The sequence below is a fragment of the Epinephelus lanceolatus genome, chromosome 17 (genome assembly GCF_041903045.1).
Source record: "Epinephelus lanceolatus isolate andai-2023 chromosome 17, ASM4190304v1, whole genome shotgun sequence".
Lineage (NCBI taxonomy): Eukaryota > Metazoa > Chordata > Actinopteri > Perciformes > Serranidae > Epinephelus > Epinephelus lanceolatus.
Window position 1 is genome coordinate 27225544 of NC_135750.1, and position 26506 is coordinate 27252049.

Sequence of the window (26506 nt, forward strand, 5' to 3'; positions counted from 1 at the left end):
CTGCAATCAAAATGTTACTTAAGTAAATGTTCAAAACTATAAAGTATTTAGAATGGCTCATTTCATTTCAATAACGTATTATTGGATTATAATTATTAATGTGTATGTCACTTTAATGTTGCAGCTGGTAAGGGTTGAGCTTACTTTAGTTATTTAATATACTGCTGTGTAGTTTGTGATTTCAATAGTCTTCCCTTGACCCATAATAAATCATAATTTATTTGCTGATTATATCCTGTATTAATCTGAATCTTCAAAGTCACTAGTAACTTAAATGATCAAATAAATGGTTAAAGTCAAAAGTAGCAGAAAAAGGAAATACTCAAGTAAAGCACAATAACCTCATACCCAGACAATGCTTTCAAGTGAAAGTGTGTGTGTGTGACCGTGGAGGGGGTTGCAGCGAGGGGGCTGTGGCCAGTACTCTGCCACCCCAGTGTGTCAGATCCTCAGCCAGCCCATTGTACTGAAATTCAGCCACAATAGCACAGTATCTTCCCCAAAGCAGAGCCCTTATCATGGCCCTGAAATGACTCGTCTCTGTGGACGCCCACAACACAAGCTCCATGGGGGCGAGTGTGCAGAGCTGGAGGTGAGCGAACAGTGCAATCTAGTCCTATTGTTCCGTGCATGATAAACTGGGCTTCAAACCTCTCATTCTCGCTCTATCTTTGGAATAGCTGGTTGCAATCTGTGATATGAGCTACTGTAGCAATGCTGAACTTTTGTGAACCATCAGATGTTATAGCATACAACATAATCTCTTTGTCAGTCTTTGAAGAGAGATAGAGAAAATTAATAAAACAACAATGTGTTTTAACAACCTGCATGATATGTCAGGTACATTTATGGACTTTAATTACCTATGCCGAGGAGGTTTGTTTTCTGTTTGATGTTTATCTGTTTGTCTGCACAGTTATAGAAAAACTATGGGCCAGATTTTCATGAAACATGGCGGAGGGGTGTAGCATGGGCCAAGGAATAACCCATTGAACTTTTTTCAAGCAGGTCCAAATCCTGGGGTGGGTACACAAACTATTTTTCACTTTTGTTAACATTGTAAGACAGGGCATTTGGCCTTGGCAAACAAACACCATAAACCCAGTAGACAGTAGTAAAACAGCCAATTGTAGAAATACAATGACTCCACAATACAATCAACATTCACGGGTACCAGTAATCCTCTGTGGTAGCCCCCACATGCAGTTGCTCAAACTTCATACAGAAAGCGGTCTTCATGGGGCATCTGGGGACAGTGGTTTCATGGGAGAACGGCTACAATTGTAACACCACCAGAATTGTAACAACACTTTTTATCAAATAAAAGTGTAGCTATAGAAATGTAAATATACACATGTTATACAACTAATTATACTCTTGCTTACATCACAATGTTAACTGTCTGCAATAAACTCCACCAAGGATATTAAAGGAATACTTCACTGATAAATGACTATTCATAAATCAGTTATTCATGCTGTGTTACCTTGGATTCATGAAGAAAATATTTTTTATTCACATGCCTTCGGTGAACGAAGAATCCAAAAAACTGGGACTACTGTTGACTAATTGAAGTAAACAGGGACCATGTTCAAAAACAGCACAACTGAATCAAAACATCTGTTAATAAACTCTCACACAACTTGTGCAGTATAATCCAAGTCTCATTTATCCAGTTGCATGCTCAGTGCTTCCAAAACACATTGCATTGCCTTGCCTTCAGCCCCTCTGGGTAGTGCCACAAATGAAACTTATCTATGCTTTTACTTTCAGTCCTGTCCATAAAGAACTGAGGCAAGACAATGCAGCATGTTTTGAAAGTACTGAGCATGCAACTGGACAAATAAGACCTGGATCATACTGCACGAGTTGTGTCAAAGTTTGCTAACGAATGTTTTGATATAGTTTTGCTGTTGTTTAACATGATCCCTGTTTACTTCAACATTTTCCTCTTGAATTCAAAGTAACATGGCATGAATAAATAAATGATCATACTGCAGGTGAAGTATGTCTTAAAAAAAATGTTCACACCTTACGAGAACAAGTAATAATATTGACCGCAATTTATAAGTACCTTATGAATGCACAGCTGAGATGATGACCATATTCTGACATAATTCTAATTAGAGCTGGGCTATATATCAATATTATATTGATGCTGTGATATGGAAACAGATACCTTAGATTTTTGACAGTGTAATATCAAGCTACATTACAATAAAATGATGTCATTTTCTATAAGTATTTAACAAAATACTGTGTCATCATTTTGTGATAACACCTATAGTCAACCCTACAATATCATCGCAATATCTATATCAAGGTATTTGGTAAAAAATATTGTGATATTGACTTTCGCACATCGCCTAGCCCTTATTCTAATAGCTTTGGAAATATATCTATACACTGGCCTATGTAATGGTTGCTCTTGCAGATGAATATCATAGAGGACTGGACTACCTCGGTGGAGGTCTGCACTCTAAGGGTTCCCTTCAAGTATCCCATGTCTTAATTGACTGTAAGCTCCATGTAAGACATGCTGTCAGCTCATAATTTTCTTATGAGCTGACACGAAGCCTGAGACAGTATCATGTCAGTTATCAGTCAGGTTGACAGTGGGTGTGTCAGTCGAGTAAATGCTGCAGTGATAAATTGCTTTTCTAAACATAGCAGGCAAAGCAGACGGCATTCACCTCAACATTTAATGTGCAACAAAACACTAACGCATCTAACAGGAAAGACATCATGCTGCTCCTTCAGGCACTATAAAATTCCATTAGACATTTATTTAAATTCTACTTCATTTTTTTTATTACGTTGAGGTAAAAACTAAACTGACATAATCACTTTTAAAAAAAGGATGTTTTTTTTAAATCATATATCATGTATTTAAAAATCTGTTTGGGGATGCACCAAGAGTAACTCAGCACCAAGTAACGGTGAATGAATTGAAAATTGGAGGGGAAGACCTCCTGCTTCAGTGCATGTTGTTCTGCAGTCTGATTGGAAGACTTTCCAATGTAATACTGCTGTGCTTCTGGGTAAAATGTATCACTTTATTCTCTCTGATCTCGTTAAAAGCTTACTCACTCTTGGTCTAGTTAGAGTTGAAGATCCACTGCTTGTGCATGCGGAGCTTTGCCAAACAGTGCTCAGGGAAGCCTCTGTAGAGGTCTACCCCTCTCCATGAATTGTAATATTTTCCACTTGATCTACCCACACCAGAGATAGCTATCAGTCCATGCATCACAAAATTGTCTCTCATGTGTGGCAGTGCAACCCTCTGCACGGCAAACAGCAATCCTGGATGTGGAACAACACCACCACAAAAGTCAGCTTTGCACATTAGCTCGTTATTTAGAGTCAGCAATAAGCTATATAAAACCTTCTTTACGCCAGAGTGTTGATGGATTCCCCAAGTACATGTTACAGCAATCATCAGGCAGTGAACAAGTGCCGCAAACATGGCACATCAACTGCAAAGTAATCCAGCAGCTCGGTATCATTTGGCTGCCTGTTCACAACATCCATAACACCAGCTGAGGGATGTTGTAGCACATCAAGCTGTGAGCTTTATAAAACACCTCAATCCACAGTGACAGATATAAACAGTGCCACAGTAAACAGAGATGACCCCTGAAGGTTACCATCACTCACTGACTCTCAAACTGATGTATGTTGTGTACAAACAGCCTCCTGACAACTGGATGAAATTCCATCATCATGAACTGTTAATGAAAATATATCAAGGTGAGAAATACTCTTTTTTAATGCATGTCACATAAAACAATGCTGCTGTAAAAGCTTTGTGGAATGAACTCAAAATAGCTCGACATTTGTCCTAGCTTTAATTTGGTTATTACAACACTTTCACGTGGAGTTTGACCTGGTTAATTAGTGCTGTCATATTACAAAACAGTCACATATAAAGGTTTTAACACACTAGGTGAAGCGGAGTAATGTTTGATAATAAGTTCTAGTCTGACACTGAGGCCACATAGATTCAAAAATAAAGTAGCAGCTTTAGCGCACACCGTGTTTGTTTTTCTCACTGTCTAGATAATAAGACAGTAATGGCAGTTTCTCTGTGGCAAAGATCCTTGCAGCAGCATGCAGCTCAATCCCCAGCAAAAGCAGCTTTGAAATTAAAATATCCTTATCCATTTCCTTCCCCCATTGGGGAGATGGATATATTATGTCTCTTTGTGACGGTCATTTCAAATGATGACTGTTTTGCCACTTACCTAATAACTAAAATTGAAGATGATCGTCTGTCTTTCAGAGTATACCATTCCTTGTGCTTTCTGCTCAAGATGACGGTGTTTATGCAAGTTTTCTACCAAATAGATTGCGGTGGTACAATGGATTGGATCATGAATTACTATTTGAGCCTTCAGTCTCTGGAAGGCGTCACTGTAACTCATCTAATACAAAAACCAATTTCAGATTATTTCATCTGATGTGTTTATGTTCTTCTGAGTTTAATAGCTCTCCCCAGCATAGACCAATTAACCAGTCAACAGACCATTTAAGGCCTGATTAGTCTCAGACTGGCTTTTAATTTGATATGCATTCAGACCACAGACTAAATAGCTGATCAAGCAGGGCAGGTGGATAAGACGTCTGTCTGATACAGAGATGCATGATAATTAGTGTTCTGTGTTTCTGCTGTGGTCCAATCATCTCCACTCATAGCAAATCAGAAATAGCCTAAAATAGACAGTGCCTGCACACATGCATGGGTGGCTGGAGATTGACAGCTATTTGTTTTGAACATGCATTACCCTGCCATGAACTACCTTATCAGGATTCTCTTCGATCCAGCTCTTTACTGTGTTCAGAGCGATGTCAGCTGCAGGCTCATTTGGAAAACCTAGAAGAGAGAGAAAAAAAACAGTGTCAGTACCAGTTGTATCCAACATGCAGATGCAAGGGGGAGACAAAAACAGACAGTCCAACAGACAGACTAACCGATATCTCCACAGGTAAAAGCATTTCTCCTAAATCAATGGAAAGCAGCACAAGCTGCTTGTCTCTGGCAGATGCGACCAGCTGTCTGATAAACTGCTGTAGACGTGTGTTGCCAGATGCACAGTGACAGGAAAACACATACACATGCAGACATATTCTGGGGGCACAGAGTGTAGATAAAACTACATATTTACATCACACCCTCCCTCACCTCAGGTAGTATTGAGTGTTTTGTCTTTATGGGGGAAATTATGCATAGATGTGCGATCATTACACACACTAGCCTATTTTATCAGTTTGCCAACATGTAGTAAAAATGGTGTGGCTGAGATGCAATGTGACTAACTACCATATTAATCACAACAGTTGTGCCTGCTAAGGAGCCCGAACACTACGTTAACACAAGGTATCGATCTGAACACAGAGATTGCAATTTGATTAATTTTTAATAAGGCCAGCTGAGGGAGGACTCTGCAGGATGCTGAACTCAAGATCATTTGCTGCCACTATAGAGAACTTCCCAAGACCCAACACTTAGAGTGAGCTATTGACTATAAAAGCCCTTGGGCAGCCTTGCTACAGCTGGAGAGTATATAACCCATTAGTAAAAGCGCTGACAATCTTCTACTCTGTCACAGAGTAGTGTTTCAGTTGTCTTCATTTCAAAGTAATTATAGCTGAGTTTGGTCGTCTGTGCCTTTCACAAAACTTGACAAAAGCATTTTGCTCTAAAGCCTCTGTACAAATCTGTGGAGCTAGTTTGAAGTTGCCTTGCAGTTACATTCATAACACTACTATGCAAGTTAAGCCCAGAAGCCAACAAACAAACCCATTTTTTTTTTTCTTTTTTCCCCCAGTCCTAAATGATCTCGCACATGATTTCAAACTTCTTCCATATTATAACCCCTGACCTCCATAAGGGACCACAGGTTGCAGCAGGCACTGTCTTCTTCTAACGACAGAGGTCAAGACCTCAATTTCAACCCACATCAATGGATACAAGGGCCACGCCACAGCTGTAGCCTGTTGGTTATTGCATGGGTCAGATTCTCAAATATTTTTCTTTTTCCGGGTCATTGCCACGACTGTAACATTCTATGACCTATGAAACAGGCTTACAAGCACTGCAACGACCCCTTCCCCTTTAAGTTGGATGTAAAGAAAAAAATGAAAAGCCTTGAAGATTTAGCCTTACGTTTCCTGAATTCTTTCATCTCTCACTTGGACCACCTGCTGTCAAAGCCTCTCAATAACTTCCCTGTAAATGCTTTAAATCAACTGCCTTGACAGTCAAGATATACTGTATGAAGCTTTATCCCCACCACTCTCACCTTTCTGACTACCGCTGATGTCTCTCTCTGTCTGTTTTTCTTCTCCTCCCCCTTCTCAGCCTGACAGGAGTGGCTGAGTTACACTGAGCAGAGGAGAGGGGCTGAAGTGCTGCCGAGCCCTAGCTGAGCTCCTGTTCAAGCCCTGGGTGGAGCGAGATGTGAGCTGCATACCAGCCAGCAGTGACAGCCAGTCTGCTCCTATGGCTCTGTTAGGCAGTGTCTGCAGACAGTGCATGGCCCGTTCACGGCTCCTGCCCTTCAAAAGCTGCCCCCAGAGCTGTGTGCTCAGAACCTAATCCAGCATGCCAAATCAGTTTGCAGGTCACCTGACTCCTCTTGTCTCCCCAGACACACTTAACCTTTTCAGTGATATCACTTTGTCTGGTGATGTTTCCTTTTTAAAATCCGTTTCCACACATATGCAGGTGTACCGACACCCCAACTCGCACGTCAAGTAACGTAGGCAAACAGATGTGCGGAAGACAAGAAAGCTGAGAAAAATAGATCCATGGAGATAGGACCAGCTGTTTAGAAAGAGCAGGCACAATGGGAGAGGTGTCAAGGAAGTAAGCATATAAACAAATGAAACAAGGAGCTAATTATAATAAAAAGTCAGGACCTGTCTTTGTGCTCTTACTATGAAAACTTTATGAAAGCTAAAAACAAACAATTTTACATGCAATTTGGAGGTGCAAACCTGTTTACAATTTAGGGAAAAGTACTTAAATACATAGGGAAGTGGAAAGGTTTGATGCTGCCTACTGGAATTGCTTAATATATCAAACTTGCAGTGATAAAGGTAGGCGCTGTCACGACTGCCAAATGATCCTCAGATTATTGGAAAGCACAGCCTCTCCTCATTTATAATGGTTGCGTACACACAAAGCAGGGCTTGAACTGTGTGTACATCACTTTCTAATCATGAATTTGGATGTATTAAACAAAAGCTGATGAAGAAATGTGCATAAATTAACTAAAAAATATGACCCATTCATTGGCATATTTTGGAGACAGGAAAATTGGTGGCGGCGAAGAGAAGGTGGTGAATTGAACCCAGACTGTAGAAATTAAAAATGAGAGCAATCATTATGTGTGTAATGATGCCGCTCACACATTTTAATAGACTTCATATCACACGTTACTTATAGATCCACTTTATTATAAACATTCAAACCAGCAGTATTTTTTATGCTTGTGCTAGTGAGTCATAACTATTCCATATGCACCTTTCAGTTGTAAAAGATAGAAGCCAACTCAAATCTTAAATCAAATTCCACTCAATATTTCATCAGTGCTGTCTTGCCATCACATTCCCCACCCCTGGAGTGCAGAAGACTGTATGCTACTGATATTCCTGGTCAGCTGTTGAGCACACTGCAGCTGTTAAAATGCTAGCATAATGCTGGACTGTGGCAGGATACCCAATATTAAGCATGAGTATTTTCACCTCCACCATACAGCTGATTAAAGTATCATCTGCTGTTGTAGCAATCCATGACAACATCATAAAGCATTAAATAACTGCAAAACAAAGCAGCAGTAGTTTTCAGTATGATGCCACACGTGATTTTAGATTCCATGTGGTTTTTGTGTGTGAAATCATTGCAATGAACACAACTGTGCTGTCAGGCGCAAAGAGCGCACTGGAGACACAGCAGCAACTGCTACACACACTCCGCTTCTCCAGTCACCTCACCCACGTCTTCATCACCTGCACATATGGAATGTGTAAATTAGCAAAGACGGTGGGGTGCTTTTTTTTCTTTTTTTTTTTTTGCATCCCCCTTTACATCTGACCATTTTATTTTTTTGTATGTTGAATTCACTGCATTAACCACAGGAGCAACATGTTGCCACTCGCTGCATTTTCTTTAGTTTGCAACCCCACTGCTGTGGCCATCAAACATTATGTGCTTTCTAACCCCTACCTCACCAACGAGCACCCTGATTTCTGAGTCTGAAAAATTCCTTTTCTTATCTTAATCTTATCTTTATCTTAATCTAAGATCTTAAAATATGGATGCCAGAAATGTTAAAAATGGTATCATACAAACAGGTTAGCTGGAGTCTCTGATGAAGGTGAGAACTTTGAGAGGTCATGAAACCACTTTTTCACTCAGTGTTGCTGGGACACTGGTAATCAGATTGTATAACTACTGTGTAATAGCTAAATGTTTGTTTTAGTTCTTCTAAATGTGCGCATTTACCACAGGCCTTTAGATCTTATATAACTAAAGATAATATTACTGTTTATATTTAAATAAATAAAAACTTTAATCACATGAAAAAAGAAAGCTGAAAAGCTCTTAATCATAATATTAGGACATTCTGGTCAACAGCAGTGGGTGGATAGCATTGAGTCTATTTAATCTATTCAGTGTGGAGTTTGTACAAATGCTCTATTGATTTGAGAGCCATACCTATTAATCATAGCAGAGCTGAATGGAGAGGAGAGGTGAAAAGAGGCGAGCTATAGAACCAGTGAGAAAGATAACAGGGAAGTAGAAAGACAGATGTAAACAAATGTTGGAAAAGAAATGGCATAAGGAGAGTTAGATGGAAAGCTCGAAAACAGGGTCAGTGCAGCTCGGGGCAGGATGCCAGAAGAACTCTGCTCAACAGGAACATCAACTGCCCAAGGTCAACAGCAGCAGTTTGAGTGCATCGGCTGCTCTCTCTCATCATTTGTCTCCTTCACAGCATCCACTACCTTTACCTCTTTGCCTCTCTGTCTTGCTGTCAGCATGGCCAAGTATGTTTATATGTTTAAAAACAGCTACAATAAAATACCCTCAATCTCCACTTCTGCCACCTCTCTTGGCCGCAGGAGTCACAGCCCTGTTGGAAGTGCAAAATCCACTTACAGGAGTTCAAAAAATGATGCTCAGAAAAGGATTGAGTGGGCTGACTCTTTCATATGCTCAAGTACACACAAAATGAAAAAGTTCTGTGTTTTACTTCTACATCCTCTCCCCTCAACACTTCCTTCTTATTCTCTTTTGCTCCATTTGCTGTGTGGAAGGTTCAGTGAAAGCTAATCTGTCAGGAGGTGGAGAGCTGGCGTCAGGCGCAGTGATGGTGGGCCCTCCAGGGTCCCTGCTCTGCTTGGCTCGGCTCTCTCCTATGCTGGGAATATGGCCGGCTCAGGGAGATTTGTCTTAGTGAGGCGCACTGATGGGATATGTGCAGCGCAGCACCGCTGATGAGGACTCAGGTGGTGCAGTGTTATTTCTGCTGAAGGCTCCTCTACTTCATCACCAAGCAGAGCGCAGCATCCAGACAGAAAGGAGGGGAGAGAGACGGGAGACTATGGCACGTGCCATGTGGACAAAGGGTTACTGTGGCACAATGTGCTTACATAACATCTGCATAGTACATCCAGTGATGTTGATGGCAGCAGTAGTTATGGATTCAGTGACCACAACAAATTTGGACTAGTGACGAGGGAGAAATAAGATAAACACTGAGTCTGACCTGAGAAGACTGCGAGGCAGGTCTTTTCAGTTAGTGTTCCTCATTCATCCTTTTTCACTCATTCGAGGCCACAATTAAAAAGCACAATCATAATATATGAAAAAGACGACTTGGTTTCATTTCCTTTTAAATGAAAGGTACATTTTCATCTGTGTCTCCACGTTAGCCCAGTGAGTTAAGCCAAAGGGAAGACTCATCTTAAAACAGAATTCCCATATTTTATTCCTATGATCTTGGGCATGTAGGACCTTTGTTAATATGGAAAAAAAAGAGAGCCGGCTCTAATCTCTGATGCAACCAAGAGACAGAGTCTCTGGCCCCTCTCTTAGGCATATGTAAAACACCTTCATGAAGATTTTTGCAGGACCCAGGGAGACTTTTAAGGAATATGGTTTTATTTATTTTACACAAAACTAGAAACCAAATGAAAGCCACTGCTTTGGATGTTACAGCTAAAAAAAATACAAGCAGTTACTTAATTCATAATGAAACAGCTTACATCACAGACAACTCTGTCTTGACTGTGAGAGTTGGAAAGTTCATGTTCAAAAATATCCACTGAACTGGAACGTAGGAAAATAATATAAATGTGCACTCTGCCTTAGGGTGAATTTCTGCTTTAAGAACAGGCAAGCCCATTGCTCTCTCTCTCTTTTGCCAGCGTGGCAACTCTTTCGTATCCTAAATTTAGTTAGAGAGTTAACTTCACAACAAACTTGTGTAGCTCAGGTGTTTTGCTCTAGTGAGAAGGAGTGAGGAGTAACTGCATCACCTGATAAAGCGAGTAGAGGTAAGTCAACAAGTTGAATGTATGTCTGCGCAATGATACATTCCCATTCTTTGTTTGCAAATAAATGGGTAGGCTGTGAGAACATAGTGCATACCACACCAGTTTTGTTTTCCCTGAGTGAGCTTATATTGTGAAGACGATATCACCTCAACCTGCTGTTGTTTCAGGGCTTTATAATTTCTAGTGTTTTTTCAATTTTTATTTATTTATTTTTTAAGAACACACTGATTTTTTTGTAGGAGTGTGTGGCCTTGGTTTGATAAACATATGCTGCCTGAATTCTTGCAAAATTCAAAGTACAGCCTTTCTCCCCTTGAGGCAAGAATGGTATTGTTGGTCCCTCTTTGCTACCCCTCAGTTGTAGTTGGTCAAGTTCACGTCTCAACACTCGTCATTCATTTTGATGAGCTGTCTACCTTGAAGCAGCATATAGCCCGAGGCTGATGTATCTGACACTCGTAAATTCACCACAGGTGTTGAAATGGCGGTAAACAGGAAATGTGCTACAGAAGAATAAAAATGGCAACAACAGAAACATAAAATGCCAATGTTTATCTGATTCTGAAAGGTCTTTAACAAAGATTTAGCATCTCATTTCTTTTTACAACTGTTGCTCAGAAACATCTTTAAAATAGTTGTATAAAGAAATTCCCCTTTTAATAAAACATTGATAGGGCCTAGAGAGTCTGACTGCTACCTCTAAAGACCTTTATTATAACAGACGGGCAGGGTGGAATCACTTAAGCACAATATTATACAAAGTAGATTAGTTGATTGTGGTTAGGGCGGCAGGAGGAAATCATTAAGTGCAGCACAATTGAGAGCTGCTCTAGTTGAGGGCAGCAGTCCTGTGTGTTCATCTGGAAAGGGAGGGGGAAAGAGGGTTGTCACCCCATCAGGGCCCAGAGGAGAGGTGAGGTGACCCGGGGTGGAGGACAGAGTAGCGCCCCAGGACTCTAGACGCCAAAGCGTGGGTGTCAAATGGCCCGGGGCTCCTCTCTACACCAACACTGGGACATGGCAGGGCTGTGACCATGACCGACTTTGCAGCCCGCAGAAGGAGACAGAGACAAAGAGGGATGGGAGGGTGCTATGTGAGGAAGACAGGCAGAAAAAGAGGTAGGAAGAAAGAGAGCAGCCTCCATGGCACAACAGATGATGACCTTCCTTGGAAACATTCCATATAGGTGATGCCACGCTTTGTCCTACATGCTAAAATTAACACCCGACATTCCACTTTTTAAAAACATCCTGAGGAGCGTTTGATACGCAAAAGTTTAATGCTCAACCAAGTTTCTCAAAGGCCTAAATCTATTGTCCTGTGGGTGGGGAGTATTTTTACATTTGGCTTATCATCCATGAAAATGGTAGAGCAAGGCTAGTGTTGAGTACAATGCACACTGTGTGACTCGGTTAAATGGGCTATGAAGCTCCTGCTCCCCCTGAGCACACACTCTGCTACCCACTGATACAGCACGTTGCTTCTATGTACCTTGAAATTCCCAACCCAGCTGGGCTAAGCTCCCTGTAGTAAACCCTCGGTTTTAAGAGAAGGGGAGACTTGCCCAGGCCATCTCTGGCAAGCTAGCAGCGAGCCATCACTGTTGAGAGATAAGGTGCCATGAATGTCTCCAACCTTTCTAATCCTAGACAGGGATGAAGAGAGCCAGAGCATGATGCTGGCTGGAGGAAAAAATTCTTAGCTGCTTGACACCTTTGATCTGGACGGTACAGTAGAATAGCAGCGTGGACATACCAGTAGAGCTTGGCTGGATTACATCCGCATATCATCCGCAGCCACGAGTCAGTGCAAAAACCCCTCCGTCAACAATCCTCAGATCCGTCACAGAGACAGATGAGCCAAAGGTGTAGAAGGTGAGCAGTAAACAGGGAGATATTTGTCCTGAGTAGTGGCATTGCCGTGTTGTGAGCCCCCTGATTGTTTTGATAGGGTTATAAATGCACGTGTGCGATGGCATCTGCCAGGTAAGTAGTAGACTTAATGTTCATGTCCTTGCTTTTGCATTGTGCCAGTGAGCTCTCTGCTTAGTGCTGAGATTGATCTTAGTAGTCGCCTCCTAAACTGTACAGCTCATTACAAGGCTTTTGGAAAGTGCTCTTTCAGCGCCAGCTAAGATACGATCTCCACAAGGCTGAATTGTCCACGATGCGTCTTGAAATGGGATTTTTATGTATGTGGCTTTGCTTGAGCAAGTATCTCAGCCTGTGTGTGAGCATGTGTAGGACTGATGCATGAGGGAGAAATATAGACCACAAGGGATGAGAATGTATGGGAGGGATGAGGGGAGAGAAAGGGATGCATAAAGAGAATATGACCTCTCTAAGTCTAGGTAGTTGGACTCTTGGCACTGATCTTGTGAGACATTGAGAGGTGTCTCCTCTTTGGAAGGAATAATCCATTTAAACCCAGGTCGCATGGCTGTGATTGATGTGCAAACAGGAGCGGCACTTAATAACCTCTATCATGCTGGGTGACCTCGTGGCCCACGGTGGGCACCAGTTTGTTTATGGGTGGTACCTCCGACATACTATCCGTGCAGAAATTCTGTTGTGGCTAATGGGCCGGACTGAGGGATTGGACTGTCAGCGCAGTGTGAGCCCTCATTTTTCTTTCCAAGCGTCTAAGGTACCCCCTGCGCACCCCTGCAACACCCAACCTCCCTGCTCTGCCATCATCTGTCAATGGTGACTGAGTCTCCTGGAATATGGAGGCGTGAGAGAGAGTGTCAATTAGCATTAGCTTTCCTGACAAATCTATTTTTCTCACCACAAAGGCCTTGGATAACTTGTTCCTGATTCCTCTCTGTCACAATGTTGGGGGCGCAGCATTTGTTTTGTCGACAACGATTCAAATGTGAAAATGGGTCAAGCACATGTGCATAGTATGGTACCTAGGCGCACATATAAAATTATGGCTATATTCATGCGTATTCTACAGAGACAGAGGAATAGAAAGAGGCACACACACGGAGACAGACAGAGAGAAAGAGAGATCGGGAAGATGTGCCTTTCACACTAAAAAGCTTTTGTTTACATTGCTGAAATGGAAGTTGACCTTAAAGGTTATCTAAAATGTACAGAAAATGTCAAAACGCCTGACAAGAGAGCAGGGCCCCTTTCAGAACATGGCAGTACTCAGGGGGCACAGGGAAAAGTCATACAGAATAACACCACAGCGCCGCACTGTACTGTAGTTCCTTTGAAAGTCCCTCCTCTATTTGCCCTCTGCTGTGTGAAGATCTTCAGTCTTAATCAGCTGTATTGTTCTGTGGAGATGCAGTTATGGGAAGCGCTAAGCTGTTTATTTATTGAACAGGCTGTTTAATTCTCCCCCCTCTGCTGCATGCTTGGCTCTGCACAGCCTACCCCTTTGATGTGAGGGGGCTGCTGGTGGAGCGCTATGAACGGCTCCTACTGGCAATGCAGCACACGGCACTAGAGTAAAAGCAATAAGGCAATAAGCAGTACCCTTGTCAGCGGCGTACAGTGCAAACAGTGACCCTCTCCTTCCTGCATGCATTTGGCTCGCCTTTGTGTCACTACAATAGAGCTGTTTTACTCCAAAATGCCACATATCCATTTTAAAAAGAGGCCTCTATGTTTCCATTACCTGACACTCTCCACTCTATTCCTTAATTCAACCAGTGGAAGAGTCGTCACTCTAAAAGCTGTAATTTAATGTTCAAATTCATTTTGCTCTGTCCATCATTTGACTTCATTTACTGAGCATTCACAACATTTTTTAAATCACATATAAATCACTCACCAAGTCATACACTAACAAGTCAGTCACCAACAATCAGACACTAATAAGTCTGTCACTTGGTCTGCCACTAACAAGTCACTCACCAGCATGTCAGTCACTAACAAGTCAGATACTAACAAGTCAGACACTAAGGAGTCAGACACCAACGAGTCAGTCCCCTACAAGTCAAACACTAATGAGACAGTCAACGAGTCTGCCATTAACGAGTCAGACACTGAGTCTGTCACTAATGAATCAGCCACTAAAAAGTCAGACACTGACAGGTGAGCCACCAACAAGACAGATACTAACAAGTGAGACACCAATGAGTCAGTCACTAACAAGTCAGTCACCAACAATCAGACACTAATGAGTCAGTCACTAACAAGTCAGACACTAACAAGTCAGTCACCAACAAGTGTGTCCCCACAGGTCACTAGGCACAAATGAGTCAGTCAATGAGTCTGCCATTAACAAGTCAGACACTGACAGGTGAGCCACCAATAAGACAGTTACTAACAAGTGAGACACCAATGAGTCAGTCACTAACAAGTCAGTCACCAACAATCAGACACTAATGAGTCAGTCACTAACAAGTCAGACACTAACAAGTCAGTCACAAACAAGTGTGTCCCCACAAGTCACTAGGCACTAATGAGTCAGTCAATGAGTCTGCCATTAACAAGTCAGGCACTGAGTCAGTCACAAATGAGTCAGCCGCTAACAAGTCAGTCACCAACAAGTCAGTCACCTACAAGTCAGACACCGACAAGTCAGACACTGACAAGTCAGTCACCAACAGTCACTTAGTCTGCCATTAGTAAGTCACCAGTAAGTCAGACACTAAGGAGTCAGACACCAATGAGTCAGTCATTAACGAGTCAGACACTAATAACTCAGGTACTAATGAGTCAGACACTAACAAGTCAGTCCCCAACAGGTCAGTCCCCTACAAGTCAAACACTAATGAGTCAGTCAATGAGTCTGCCATTAACGAGTCAGACAATGAGTCTGTCACTAATGAGTCAGCCACTTACGAGTCGGTCACCAACAAGTCAGTCACTAAGGAGTCAGCCACCAACAAGTCAGTTACTAACAAGTCAGTTACCAAAGAACTATTCACTAACAAGTTGATCACCAATGAGTCAGACACTAACAAGTCAGTCACTGAGTCGGCCACTAATGAGTCAGTCCAAGGGCGTAGGTTTGATTTTCACATTGGTATGGACATAAAAGTGCTCCATGGTGGCGACCTGTACATTGATGATTATTTAATGCAATTTCACGTCATGTGAAACTGATCACACATCTACACTAAATACAAGAATGTCTTGGTTAATGTATTCTCTAATGTTATCAGTTACATGAATATACACTGATAACTTTACCACATCTGTCCGTATGTGCTTCCCAGGGTAAACTATAATAACAACAATAACAGTATACTCTGAAGGGGCTTAACTTCAGTACCAGCCTGCGGTCTGCAGTTGGGTTGGTAACAGTGATCTAAATTGATATTGATATCGAGTAAAAACATATTATGCATGAATCAATATTTTTACTTACCCCTAATCACAATGCTGAATCTCACTATCAACATATATCCTTCACGATTCAATCTCACCTGTGAGGCTCCTGTCTCTCCTCTATCTCCTCCTGTCTCTCTTCCATTTCCTTCTGTCTCTCTTCCTGCCTCTCCTCCTCCATCTCCTCCATCTCCTCCAGTCTCTCTACTACTTGTCATCTGACAAAAATATATTGATGCAAGACATGTGAACAGTGGGACAATTTGAGATGCAACAGTCATAGATTTTGATTGTTGTAGCCTGAGGAAAACATACTGTATGTTTTACAATTGTGTAATTCATTAAACAACATCTGAATGTATATAGGCTAAAGAACAGCCATAATGCCAACACAAGTTAGTCAGCTTCATCATGTTAAACATAAATAAAATAAATCAACAAAAATGTAAATGCTCCAAAACCATTATAATACCACTGTGTGCAAAATGTTGCACTTACACCCAATATCGATTACATAAATATGACTCAGTGTTGGTGTTTTTACTGGGAGCAGTGGATCTCTATTCTCCTAAAGTCTCTCCTTCACACACCATGGATGCTGAAGCTATTATTTATAGTATTTACACTTTATTTATTCAGACTGTTTATATCATGTCATCTTACTACAAACATTAATTTGAACTGTGTCATCACTACATGACATCTATGATTGATGTTGGAGCATGTGAGGTGGAATTTCATGTTCTTTGGCATAATATTGATCTAATAACGTTAGTTGCCAAACTTAGCTCAGCTAGTATTAGCTCGTTAGCATCTCATTATGTAGCAAAGAGTTGCCAAGGAACGCCATTCAGTTAGCCTAACATCAACAGGTGTTTGTTTAGCTTATTTACTGAACCAACGGACTCACCGTTCACACTCGGTGCTCCGCTGTGGAGCGCTAACGGTGACGCGCGTGTATGTGTTGTTCCCTCACGAACTGCCGTGAACTGTACGGTGACGCGCACCCACACAGACAGTGGAGAGAGCGGCACTGGGGAGGACCAATCACACGTTACCAATATAACGGTAGAGCCAATCGATGAGCAATACAAGGTTAGAGGCGGGATGTATGGTAGACACCAACGATTGTTAACCCTTTGTGTACCATATTGAGCGGACGCCGATAGCCAGTGTTTATCTTGATAGGGACAATACAGAAGGGGCTGAATATTGGTAGGGACGTGTCCCTACTGTCCGTACCCAATCCTATGCCTATGAGTCAGTCACTAATGAATCAATCACTAAAATGTTAGCCACTAAGGAGTAAGACACTAACCAGTCACATACCACTCACTACTAATTTTACTGAGAATTTGAATAGGTGTTGCTGTACAGATCAGAAAGACCCCAAATTTGTGATTTGAGATATTGGGTTAAGTAAATGATTTGACTATAGGGTCACATCAAACTGGAAAAATAACAAAAAATGCAACATAATGCATGTTCATATCAATGCAGAATGTGCTGTTGGAATTTCCTATGCAAGACAGGAAGATATGAGAAGAGGGAATGAATTTTGCAGAAATGACTGCTGAATTCATCATCACTGACTGCAAAATGTGAAGTGAAATAAGCAGCGAGGGAGGAAGAGGGAAGAGAGAATGAGAGAAAAGAGTGAGAAAGAAATTACAACTTTCGCCCTTCTTATCATTAACACTTCAGTAATAGCCATTTTGAGATGCGTGCAAAGACAGGTGGCAGAAAACAGACATTATTGCAGAGAGAGATGGTGAGAGGAAATGATGAGGAGTTGTTGTGCAGTAAACCATGCAGACTGCAAAAGTGATGGGTGGAAAATTCAGTATAATTATAAACATCTAGTGAATTTTAAGCCTGAAGGCTCTCTTTAGTACACACGCTGGGCATGCTGTATATCAGGGTGTGTGACCACTTGGACTGTCTGGTACCAATTCACATGATTGGAAGTTTAATTGTACTGACTGGGCATAGTTTTTTATCTGTGCTGAATAAATGGACAGCTTGTTGAACTCTTACAAGTACACCATAATTAGCTATTCGTTTTTTCAGCACCCTGGATGTTAATAATATGGTAGGTGCTTATTATCAGAAACTGTTGAGGACCGAAAAAAAAGTTTGAAGTAAGTTTGTTGTAACTGCGTGTTTATGACTGGTTTAATAAGCACGTCGACATTTTGTCAGGCTCTATAATCAGTGATTTAATAATCAGTAAGCCTATGTTGTGATGTTGTCAGTGTGCAACTTTGTGACAGCTGCCAGTTAGTCATAATACAGGGCTGATAAAGGAGGAAGAGTGACGGCTTTGGATGGATCACTTTGTTCTGACATTTCATAGAAAAACAGATGTAAGGTAGCCGGTAATTTGCACGTGTGCACGGAGGCTTTTTTGATGCTGAAATTCCTGTACTTTAAAAAGTCTCTATAGGCAGTTTCAAATGAGTAAAACCTAATAAATCCATATACACCACAAGCATCTAATACTGTGATTTTTACACCAGACAGCTGGCATGTCTATTTTCATATGAGCTACCAGTAGTGAGGTTTAGAGGCTTCTGTGATCTTAACGCATGCTCCCAGTCATGTTCTGGGATTGTGTTATTAGTCAATAGCCTCTTTTTAAGGTGAAAGCCTCGTGTAAATTCCCCCTTGTGAACAGAGCAGTGCATGATTTCATTTCTAAGATGTGTTTCCTCAACCAATATATTACATTTGTCAGCTGAAAACTTCTTTTGCACTCTAAGCAAGACACATCCTTCAATACTACGCAGACATTTGTGGCTGCAATGCACAGCAGGTCAGGCATTCAACTGCCACTGATTTTCACCTTCTTTTTTAAAAATAGATTGCACATTGTTTCACATTGGGCTGTGATAGGCGAGTTGCATCACGAAAATAAGAGATGTTACTGCAGTTTTTCCAGCCACATGGAGTAATGCAACTCATAGAGGTAAAGCTGCTTGTCATGCATTATATTTGTGGAAAATGGAAATCAGCGATGGCTGAAGCTCCACTTGCATTTTGTGGTTCAGCTGCAAATGTCTGCCCTGTACAGTTAAACAGCCCAGCACAGGTCCTCATTAGCGGCAGTGCATTCAAATGACTCAACCGCGGCTGTGCTTATTTACACCATTGGTGTTAGAAGGTACCCCGCCGGTGTTGAAAATGGCAAATTAACACCTAGGTATTATGTTTTTCAAAAGGTTGAAAACTCTTTTTAAAACAAAAAAAAAACCATAAATATTATTGCTCAGAAGCATATGCAGGGTGGACTAAACACAGCCTCTGAACAGAAATATAACCACACAGCAGTTTCAGTTCGTCTTGTTCTGTTCTGTGTTTCAGAAGTAGATTACATTTTTCTTTTTTTGTGGAAAAGCCTCCAGCTCTCTCAGTGATCATGGCGAGAAACCCATAAAGGATTACCATATAGCTTTGGTGACTGGAGAGGCCATGGACAGGTTATGAGTTCACTTTGGTGTTTGAGAAACCACTTTTAAATTTGTTTCAACATTGGGCCCAGTTGTGTTTTTATCCTTGTATACATATATGGGAACATCTTGCGAGAACAGTGTTTACACCACAGGGAGCCTCCGGTCTTGTAAAATGGTCTTAATTTCCGTGGCTGTAATATGATCATGGAGAGTGATGAGCGCACCGAGCCATTCTCACGAGACGACTGCCCAAACAACTTCAACCCTGACCATGTGTAACAGTCACTGACTTACGTTGGCTGCAAAGGCTTAATAAGCACTGCGGTACACAAAACAGGCATCTAGGTAATTTTTATCCATAAGTTTACTAGAGTGGTGACTGCTTTCGAACCATATTGCTGCTGACATGTTGTTATTGACAGCAAATGAAAATTAGCATGCTAATTAATCCTTATGGCACCCACTGTGATTGTTAGAGCTCATGTGCAGGTTCAGTGGATGATGCATACTGTATAGAGTGTGTATATATACTGTCACTATTTCTTCTCAGCAGAGGCAATTTGCTATATCATATAAACTCCAGTAGCTCCCCAGCATCAAACACCTTTTGCCATCATAACTTCAAAGCCTGTTTATGTCACCAAGTTTGGCATGTTTTCAATGTGACTTTGTTTAAGTCTAATTAGCACAGCCGCTCTTTGCCAGCGATGCTTTGCTGCATATCAGGCCTGGTCCCGTGAGGGAGCACAAGCATTGTTCGGGGTCTGTATTTTGTTCACCTTATACTAGGTTGTGTCTTTGTGCAACACGGTGTAAGGTGAACTTGTTGGTATGTTTCAGCATACTGTATTTTTCTTCAAAGACAAAATCTGTACCCCCAGCTCTTGACGAAGACAACTGAATATACAGCCACTGAAATTATGTTTGCAATATAATAATGATGATGTTTGCTATACAAGGCGGGTGCACGGTGCCAATGTGTGCAACTGATATGATAAAACATGTAAATAAGAGAGATTAAGCTTACCATAGATGCCTGTGGATATACATGGGAAGGCCTGTAAAACAAAAAAGACAGAAATAAACGTCATAAAAGCATATTCACATAATAAATGGGACAAAACAACAGTAACTTTTATCTCACTGAGCATTAGCACTACATCGGCATTGAAGCACACCTACTGTTTACCTTTTGTATGCTTGTTGTTTACCTCTACTGCTTCACTTCATTCCCAGGAGGAGCTATTTACGGATCCATTTGCCCAAAATCTTGCAATGCTAATGCAGAACTGTATTGTAAACCATGCTCCAGCTCCCAACACACACACACTAATACAGTGTACTTTTTTCTTGACTTCCAAAAAAAACAGGCACACTAAATTCATCCAGGACTTGAACACCCCTATTCACACACACATTAGATCGATTATCACGACCACACTGCTGCGTAAAAATGGCTGTTAGACTGTTGGAAATCCTATCATGCACCGTTGCACCAATGATCGTGACGGCCTATTAGTACTTAATGCCCATTACAGTCCATAACAGTCGTAGTTTGCATATGTTGCTTGAGGGAACGGTGGATCAGACTCATGTGAATTCATAGGTACATGTAGAGCTCGCTGCTTAATAATCTCCAGCACATGAATATCCAAATGAGGTCGACTGATCCTGTCTGTCGCCTACAGCCCAAACTTACACACAGACTTTCTCCTCCACTGATGTTTATGGAACTTAACCAAGGACTGTGGCTGCTTCACACTTCAAATTTACTTTCACCCAACTGATATATGCCTGAAATTTAATGGATTTAGATAGAAAGACAGATTTCATTCTGTGTAAAGTTGATGCAAACCCAGCTGAGTCTCGGCAACAACGAGGACATCACAGCAGGAGGCTTTTCGTTGCATTTCATTCAAATGATGAGAAAACTAAAGACGAAATCACAAAGTCATCGCTGCCACATTTAGATCAATAGCAGGAATCAATAACACCACATCAACTGCTAAAGTGTAGGAGTACATACACAAAACTAAGGAGACATGCTGAGAATCAGAATGCATGTTGTAAATATAAATATTTTCATAAGCTAAAGAGAAGAAACCTACATATATTTATGGCTGTCTTTTCCAAAAAGATTATAAAAAGTAACCACCTTGTAATAGTTCTTGCTTTGTAGCACTTTGCAGCAGACATATTATTCAAGCATGGCTTTATAGCTGAAAATAGTTTCATTATTCTTTACTTCTGTGAGCAAATACATTATGATACATAGGCCTCGCTGTAAGCTTCCCTATTTCACATTCATCTTTTTAAGTATATTAATAAACAGTAAAGAGAAAGGATTTTTTCAAAGGTCCCATTTGTCCTCAAAAGCAGCTGAATACGTGCTTTAGTTCCTGCATTCATCAAAAGGCGTGGCCGCGGCATTAATATAACGGCATGACAAATGAAAAAAAAAGAAAAGGAAAACATTCCCACCAGCAGCTCACAACTGGATGAATATAGAACAACAAAACACTACAGAGATTCATCAAAGAATAATACGCATATGTCAAATTCTCCCCGTACCAAAACTAAGCCCAACAGTTTGTTTTGCCACACTGACCCTGTCAAGTTGTATTTAGAAACATGCTGTTGCTAGCAGCTGTGCCAAGATCACTTCATTTTAGAAGTGAAAACACAATTAATAGATCTGAAAGAGAAAGATAGCAAATACACGTCCGCTCTTATGATGATTATACAAAGAAGTAGTCAGGGTTCTAATCCGGTGGGTCTTTTCAACTGAGGGAAGAAATAAACCTATTTTGAAAGTAAATAATTGATTAAAAAGACTGATAAAATATGTAGACTTTTTTCCCTCTAAAGCATCACAACCTATGACACCTGCTTTGAAATGCAATGGTCCGTTTGTCCTTGCTTTAAGCGAAGAAGAATGAGTCTCTGTTTGTATTCTTATTTACCAGTTTTCAGGTTCCGCCTGTCAAGGTGAATCTTTCTTCTGTGGGATGATTTAAATCTTTTACCGAAGCTTTGACCTTTCCAGATGACTGTCTGGGTCTGACACAAACCATAGATGATGAAGCGTGGAAAAGCAAGGCCATTTTTAGTCTGTGCCAAACGCTGCCCATGGCACACACACACAGAAAATATTGAGAATGAGACACAAAATGGTCTAAAATGGATTAATGATATCAAAAGGAAATAATGACTGCATGTAAACTGGATGTCAGATATAAAGGAATTTGTATTTGAAAACACCAAAGGATGCCCAAATTATTAATTGCACAAATGAAATGTAGTCCTTCATATTCTGTAGTCGGCATTTAGACCAGTGAATCTCAATACCTTAAGCTAAATTATGCCAATTCTACATTTGGCAACAGTCAATACAAACAGGAATCGAGATTCACTACAGCAGCAAGAATCTATTTGAAGCTGTGTGATAATAAAAAGGAAGTAAAATGAATTTAGTCTTCAGACAAGATGAGCATTATTTCCTGTCAATGCCTCCAGCCAGTCTTGGCTGCCAAACTGATCCTGAGCCAGAAACCTTGTTATCTTCTCCCAGCTGAAAGGCAGCGATGTCAGTCTTTTCAACTTGAACTTGTGCTCCAACGGCAACTAAACCTCAACACATTGTGGGATGCTGCAATGACACCATCAGCATAATCAATTAAAATCTTTTTTATTAGTTCCCTGGCTGATCCGTTAAAGGGTATCGATCGCTCTGGTGTGAAAATGCTTTGGGTAATCACTTTAAGGGGTGCTGTGAAGATCTGACACCTTTGTGGCACATGCAAATGTCACTTTATTTATTTAAAGGATAGTTATTGCGGAAAGTGAGGAGAAGTATATATCCAATAAAACTATAAAGCCTAGGGAGCATTTTGGCAGACGCATCTCCTTTTCATCCATATCAGCCATGGGCAGCAATAAATAACATCAAGCTGTGCAAAAATTTTAAATCTTACTGATAATCAATGTCTGTAAACATGCTCAACATCATTATTTATAAGCTTAAAGTTAAAATTGTTAAAAGCTCCAGCTGTTAACTCAAAGAAATTTTATTTGCTATTTTTGAAATCTATGCTCAAAAGGAAGACATAACATTTAGATCATCAATACATCCCTCCATAAAAAGGATGATGTCATTCAGTGTCCAATTTATTTACACAAAAAACACTGAATGCAGGGTGAATTCTGATGTTCAAATTACACTGTGGCTCTCCAGGGAGCCCTTTTTTTGGGGGGGGGGGGGTACTGTACACATGCACATACATACATACATACATGATAGCAAAAATATACTATCAATACATTTCAAATCAAACAGAGAACATTTCGCATAGTGCATGAAGAACCAGAAAAATTATTCGCTGTACATTCACTGCCACTTGACAATTTCTTCTCTGCTCCGATCGCCAATACCTGTCTGCTCTGAGCGCTTCCACCATCACTCTCTGTCTCTTTCGCTCAACCACACACTCATTACGCCTTGAGCTATTCCCTCAGACAAAATTCTCATGTAAGATACTGGAGTTGATGCAGTAATGAGTGGGCTTGTACGTACGTTTGCGTGATTGTCATTGGTTAGAATTCTATGAACTTCGACAATCACATAAAAGATGAATAAGGTTCTACGGCCAATAGTTTTGCCTTTATACAGCAGTTGTGATCTAATCATACGCCAACCTTGCTAAATGTCTTTCTGTTGTGCGTTTCCCCGGTCTGCCAAAGTGGCACATGGCTTGACAATTTTACACACCACTGACAACAATTTACCAGCATTTGGGCGGTGGTGGCTGCTAATTTCCCGACCCTGACCTGTTTACTGCGGTAGCACCTGCTTTAGTATTGCAATTATTCCCATGCAGAGTAGATGAGTGGTGACGGTCATTCTTAATGGAAGTGTTAAATCAAATAGTGCTTTAGCTCTTTCAGAGACAGAAAACAAATTATTGCCAAAGTCCTTTAATTTGTTAAAACTGCATGAAAGCCAAGAATACTACAGCTGAATGCATAAAGAGCTACGGCAGATTTCAGAAGCAGCCACAGCGAGCAACACTGTAAGAGCAGCAAAGCCCATTTTTCTTTCCCATCAACACTGGGCCACCATAGAGGCTATTTTGATAGTTGTTAGTGTACATACCTGTACATCTGCTTACACTGTATAAGGTCCAGTGTTAATTAGGACAGTCAGTCCGTATATAAGCAGTCATGACCTATGATTCCTCCTTTAGGTTATTATTTCTATCTCTGGATGCTCATTAGAAGTGAGTCAGCATGTTCGCCCAAGCCCTGGCACTCGGCTGTGTCTGACATGTTGGCTTGTTGCTGATTTTCTTTGCTTAGGGAGTGTTCAGAAATTGGTCACCAGGGAAATTATTCTGTTGCTGCCGCTCCTCCCTAATCTATCACATCACTTTAAAGTGGAGCACCTTTCCTCTCGGCATTTCTGTACACTTCTTCAGCTCACAGTATATTAAGCACAGCACAGAGTGGCTGCAGTGATTATTGTTGGAAAAACTTGGTGTTACATTCATGCATCCATTTAACGAAGATGGTGTTAATTATCATTTGCATGCACTTACTGTAATACTTTCAGGAGGATTTTTAATTTTTTAAATAGACGCAACCACGGCTTATTAAAACGATGATTTATTCACTTCAAAGTGTGACTAGAGTTTTGCAAAGACAGTGCTCATAAAACTAAGTCACTGTTATTCCACTGAGAGCATGATAGCCTGCAGCTTTCAGTCATTTGTTAAGCAGCAGGAAATGACACAGTAAAGATGGCTCAACCTGTGGCAAATTGTGGCTGTCCTGCTGTAGCTGTCACCTTCCCATGAGCAGACAGGTAAAAGTAAGAAAACCATGCATGAGCACTGTGACTGCAGGATCCTGCCGGGGGGGGCACCTCGTCTCGGCTGGCTGAGTAAATAGCACTGGACACAGGGTGCTGCCCCCGTAGCTTGAAGCCTCCTAGCCTGTTTGCAGATGGAAGCTCTGCTTATAAATCACAGCAGCGAGGGGAGACCTTGTGCAAATGCGACCACAAGTATGTTATTATTCACCACTGTTGCCACAGTGTGGGCTTACATCAGAGTATCAGAACATGAAGAGAATCCTCTTTGTTGACTGCTGTAATTCTTTAAGCACGTAGGTCATGCCTGGTTTCTCTGTCTGAATCAGCTACCTGCTGCTGCTGCTGGGAAGAGCATGCCACGGTTACAGATCAGGATATTCAAATATGACACATTAACACCCTTTTATTCTGCATAATACCACACTCCATATTCTAATGTGAGCGCTGATTGTTTGAGTGTCATTATGCTAAATGGAGGATGGAGAAATGCAGAGGGTGAGAAACCTGGAACCTAATGGCCCGAGTCCCACCACCCGTTTTTATATCTGCTGTGATCAAGTATAACTATTATCACAATAATATCAGAGTGTCCATTAAGAACTCAGCATCACTGGCTGTGTTTACATGCAGGGACTAACTTACTGGCCATGATTCTCTGGAAAACAGCTTATTAAGGATAAGCTGCTTGCATGCACCTCTGCTTCCTTGTGATGCAGAATCTGTGTTGTTATGAATAAACCAGAACAGAACATTCCTGTCGTCCTCTATAGGGCCCTGTCAGCAATGAAGTATGAAAATGTGCCACCACCAAATAAATCCTTTCCCTAAGCAACACTAGGTAACGTCTGATACAGAGGGAAGGAATGACAATCCAGACTATAGAAATTGTAAATAGTGCTTACCACAATGTTTTTGTTGACAACAACATGTAGCCTATCTTTCTATCGTGCTGTGTGAGTGCGAGTCTGTAGCAGCAATGAAAACAAACAGTGAAAGCGGTAAGACGTTCCCACCTCACAGCAAAATATTCAATGTTGAAATATGCCAGCCTAACCTGGTCTTATATAATCACTCTGTGAGGTTTATTGGGTGGCTCTAATCCAAACATGAAGTTTACTTTGAATCATTTTGAAGCAAGATTACTTAAGAAAGGATTATCCGAGTTCTCCGTGCGTGTAAACAAACTTTGCTATGTAGTGGCGATATGCACAATCTGATAAATGATAACGGAAATGCATGATGTGTTTTCTGGCTCTGGGCTTCCAGCCTCAATTTTCCCACTTTAGGTAACAGTATAATGTCAGAAACTACAGGTTATTCAGTCAAG

The 26506-nt window shown here is 41.1% G+C and overlaps 1 protein-coding gene across 3 annotated transcripts in view; it reads right to left on the bottom strand.

Moving 5' to 3' along the window:
* Positions 1-26506, bottom strand: part of macrod2 (mono-ADP ribosylhydrolase 2) — a 473134-nt gene that overhangs the window by 102077 nt on the left and 344551 nt on the right. For all 3 annotated transcript variants that reach the window (XM_033612905.2, XM_033612904.2, XM_033612903.2), the window contains exons 7-8: positions 20338-20368; positions 4800-4873 (exon numbers count right to left, since the gene is read on the bottom strand). In XM_033612905.2, coding sequence (XP_033468796.1) covers positions 4800-4873; positions 20338-20368 — 105 coding nt within the window. The remainder of the gene's footprint in view (positions 1-4799; positions 4874-20337; positions 20369-26506) is intronic.